The sequence below is a fragment of the Salvia hispanica genome, chromosome 5, assembly GCF_023119035.1.
Source record: "Salvia hispanica cultivar TCC Black 2014 chromosome 5, UniMelb_Shisp_WGS_1.0, whole genome shotgun sequence".
NCBI classification, from domain to species: Eukaryota; Viridiplantae; Streptophyta; class Magnoliopsida; order Lamiales; family Lamiaceae; genus Salvia; species Salvia hispanica.
In genome coordinates, this window is record NC_062969.1 from 21,615,366 (window position 1) to 21,618,470 (window position 3,105).

At 46.4% G+C, this 3,105-nt stretch overlaps 1 protein-coding gene across 1 annotated transcript; it reads left to right on the forward strand.

Annotated features, from left to right (window-relative positions):
• The first annotated feature begins 1,524 nt into the window (after positions 1-1,524).
• On the forward strand, positions 1,525-2,629 carry LOC125189629. The gene is made up of 3 exons (XM_048086889.1): positions 1,525-1,707; positions 1,881-2,231; positions 2,396-2,629. The coding sequence occupies exons 1-3, from the start codon at positions 1,525-1,527 to the stop codon at positions 2,627-2,629; spliced, it is 768 nt and encodes a 255-aa protein (XP_047942846.1).
• The last annotated feature ends 476 nt before the right edge of the window (positions 2,630-3,105 follow it).

Genomic DNA, 3,105 nt, shown 5'->3' on the forward strand with positions numbered 1-3,105 from the left:
CATGGACTTAGGTTTCGTTAGGCCCAGTGTTTCGCCATGGGGCGCACCGGTGCTCTTCGTTAAGAAGAAAGATGGGTCAATGAGAATGTGTATCGACTATAGAGAGTTGAACAAACTGACCCTCAAGAACAAGTACCCACTGCCGAGGATAGACGACCTGTTCGATCAACTCCAAGGAGCCGGCGTGTTTTCTAAGATGGATCTGAAGTCTGGATACCACCAACTGAAAGTGCGAAAGGAGAACATATCTAAGACCGCATTCCGTACCAGATATGGTCACTACGAGTTCGTCGTGATGCCGTTCGGGCTGACGAATGCCCCAGCAGTGTTTATGGACTTGATGAATCGAGTTTTCCACCCGTACCTAGATACGTTTTTCCTAGTGTTCATAGATGACATTTTAGTCTACTCGAAGGACGAGAAGGAGCACGCGGAGCACCTACGAATCGCGCTGGAGATGCTGAGGACGGAAAAGTTGTACGCCAAATTCAGCAAGTGTGAATTCTGGCTGAGAGAAGTGAACTTTTTAGGACACATCGTGTCGGCAGAAGGAATTCGAGTGGACCCCGCCAAGGTTAAGGCGGTACAACAATGGAACTCGCCATTGACACCGAACGAGATTCGGAGTTTCCTGGGCTTGGCGGGATACTACCAAAGGTTCATAGAAGGGTTCTCCAAGATAGCGAGACTGATGACCCAACAGCTCAAGAAGGGAATCAAGGTGAACTGGACGCCGGAGTGTGAAGCGAGTTTCCAACTCTTGAAGGAAAAGTTGACCACCGCACCAGTGTTAGCTGTGCCAGAGCTTGGGGTGAACTACGTAGTCTACATTGACGCTTCGAAGGTTGGATTAGGATGCATGTTGATGCAGAATAAAAAGGTGATCGCCTACGCGTCACGACAATTGAAACCGCACGAGTTGAACTACCCCACCCACGATTTAAAGTTAGCCGCAGTAGTGCATGCCCTAAAGATTTGGAGGCACCACCTCTACGGAGTTAGGAGTGAGATCTTTACGGATCATAAACATGCGACAACGAAGGTGGCTCGAGCTGGTGAAGGATTACGATTGTGGCATCAACTACCACCCTGGCAAGGCAAACGTAGTGGCAGATGCTTTAAGCCGTAGAGACCATTCGCAACTCGCTGCTTTTTTTACAGAAGAGGAAAGTTTAGTACGGGAGTTGAGTAATATGCGAATAGAAGTAGTAAGGATACCCGAAACAGTGAAGGGCCGAATCGCCGCGTTAGTAGTAAAAGCCTAATCTAAGGACGAGGATCGTTGCAGCACAACTGACGGATGCGAGATTGGAGGAGATTCGAGTTGAAGTATGAACCGGTGAATCCAGAAGTTTTAGCGAGGCTTCCGACAACGCTCACACCTTTGAAGGGAGATTGTGCATGCTAAACGACGAGGGACTCAGGAACGAGATCATGAGCGAAGCCCACGAAACCCCATACACTGCTCACCCCGAGAACACAAAGATGTACCAGGATCTGAAGAAGTCCTTTTGATGGAACGACATGAAGAGGGATGTCGCAGCATTTGTGGAGCGCTGCTTAGCCTGCCAACAGGTGAAAGCCTTACACCAACGGCCATACGGGAAACTACAACCGCTTGAGATACCCGAGTGGAAATGGGAGCACATCACCATGGACTTCGTGACAGCGTTGCCGAGGACCCTAAAAGGAAACACCGCGATCTGGGTGATCATAGATCGACTTAGCAAAAGTGCGCACTTCATACCTATCCCCGTAACCCATGGATCAGATAGGCTAGCTCGGATCTACATACAAGAGATCGTACGATTACATGGAGTCCCAGTGACGATTACGAGCTTGGAACACGCTTGAATTTTAGCACGGCTTTTCACCCACAGTCCGATGGAGACCGCACTCTCGAGGATATGCTTAGAGCCGTGGTGCTCGACCAAGGCGGAAGTTGGGAGACCGCACTCCCTCTGATCGAGTTCGCTTACAACAACAGTTTTCAAGCAACGTTCGGCATGGCACCGTATGAAGCACTATATGGAAGAAAGTGTAGATTTCCGCTTTACTGGGATGAAGTTGGCGAACGAAGGGCACTTGGACTCGATGCAGTCGAAGAGATGGTCGAAATCGTTCGACAGATCCGTGCAAGGATGAAGGAAGCCCAGGACAGACAAAAATCGTATGCCGACGTCCGACGAACGGACTTACAATTCCAAGACAGCGATAAAGTTTTCCTCAAGGTATCCCCGTCGAAAGGGATAACGCGTTTTGGGGTTAAAGGGAAACTGAAACTGCGTTTTTTATCGGATCGTACGATATTCTCGAAGGAGTAGGACCCGTAGCTTATCGTTTAGTGCTACCGCCCAGCCTTGGGAATGTGAAAAACGTCTTTCATGTGTCGCAGTTACGAAAATACGTGTTCGATCCGAAGCATGTGATTCGCTACGAGGAAGTTGCCATAAACCCGGATCTGAGCTACGAGGAGCAACCTCAGATGATCTTGGATCGAAAGGTCCAAACCTCGAGAAATAAATCCACTGCCTTCATGAAAATACAATGGAGAAACCACGGGCCCGAGGAAGCCACGTGGGAGCTTGAGGATAAGATGATGGAACTATACCCGGAACTCTTTCCATAAAGGTACCAAAGTTCGGGACGAAATTTCTTTTAAGAGTGGTAGGATGTAACATCCCGAATTTCCGAACCCTAATATTAGAGCCCTAGAATTTATTATTGATGACGTGGGAGATGTGAATTATTTGATAAATGAATTTATTGCATGAGTTTCCTTGACCGGGAAGTTTGAAAATTCCAACTTCCAATTTATTAAATTATGAGGTGAATTATTTGTTTAAGGGTGAGTGAGAATATTAGGGAAAATTTCCATAAATACTAGCCACCTAAATATTGAGATTTTCGAACCCTTGGACTTTTGGAGAAGAAATTCTATTTTTCCGGATTTAATTTAATTCTTGGGATATTTATCCAAATTAAATCCATAACCCAATTATTCCTTATTTTTATTGAGAAAAATCGAGCCCCTTATTTTCCTAGGTGATTTTCGAAAATCACCTATGTTTGGAAGGAAATATTATTTTGCTTGTTTAATTGATT

What these genes read in the sequence shown, in the direction of transcription:
- LOC125189629 (XM_048086889.1), top strand. Translation starts at nt 1,525, where the DNA reads ATGAAGAGGGATGTCGCAGCATTTGTGGAGCGCTGCTTAGCCTGCCAA. An exon ending in AAGGAAACACCGCGATCTGG is followed by an intron (nt 1,708 to 1,880) that starts GTGATCATAGAT and finishes TTTCACCCACAG; the next exon opens with TCCGATGGAGACCGCACTCT. An exon ending in GCGATAAAGTTTTCCTCAAG is followed by an intron (nt 2,232 to 2,395) that starts GTATCCCCGTCG and finishes CATGTGTCGCAG; the next exon opens with TTACGAAAATACGTGTTCGA.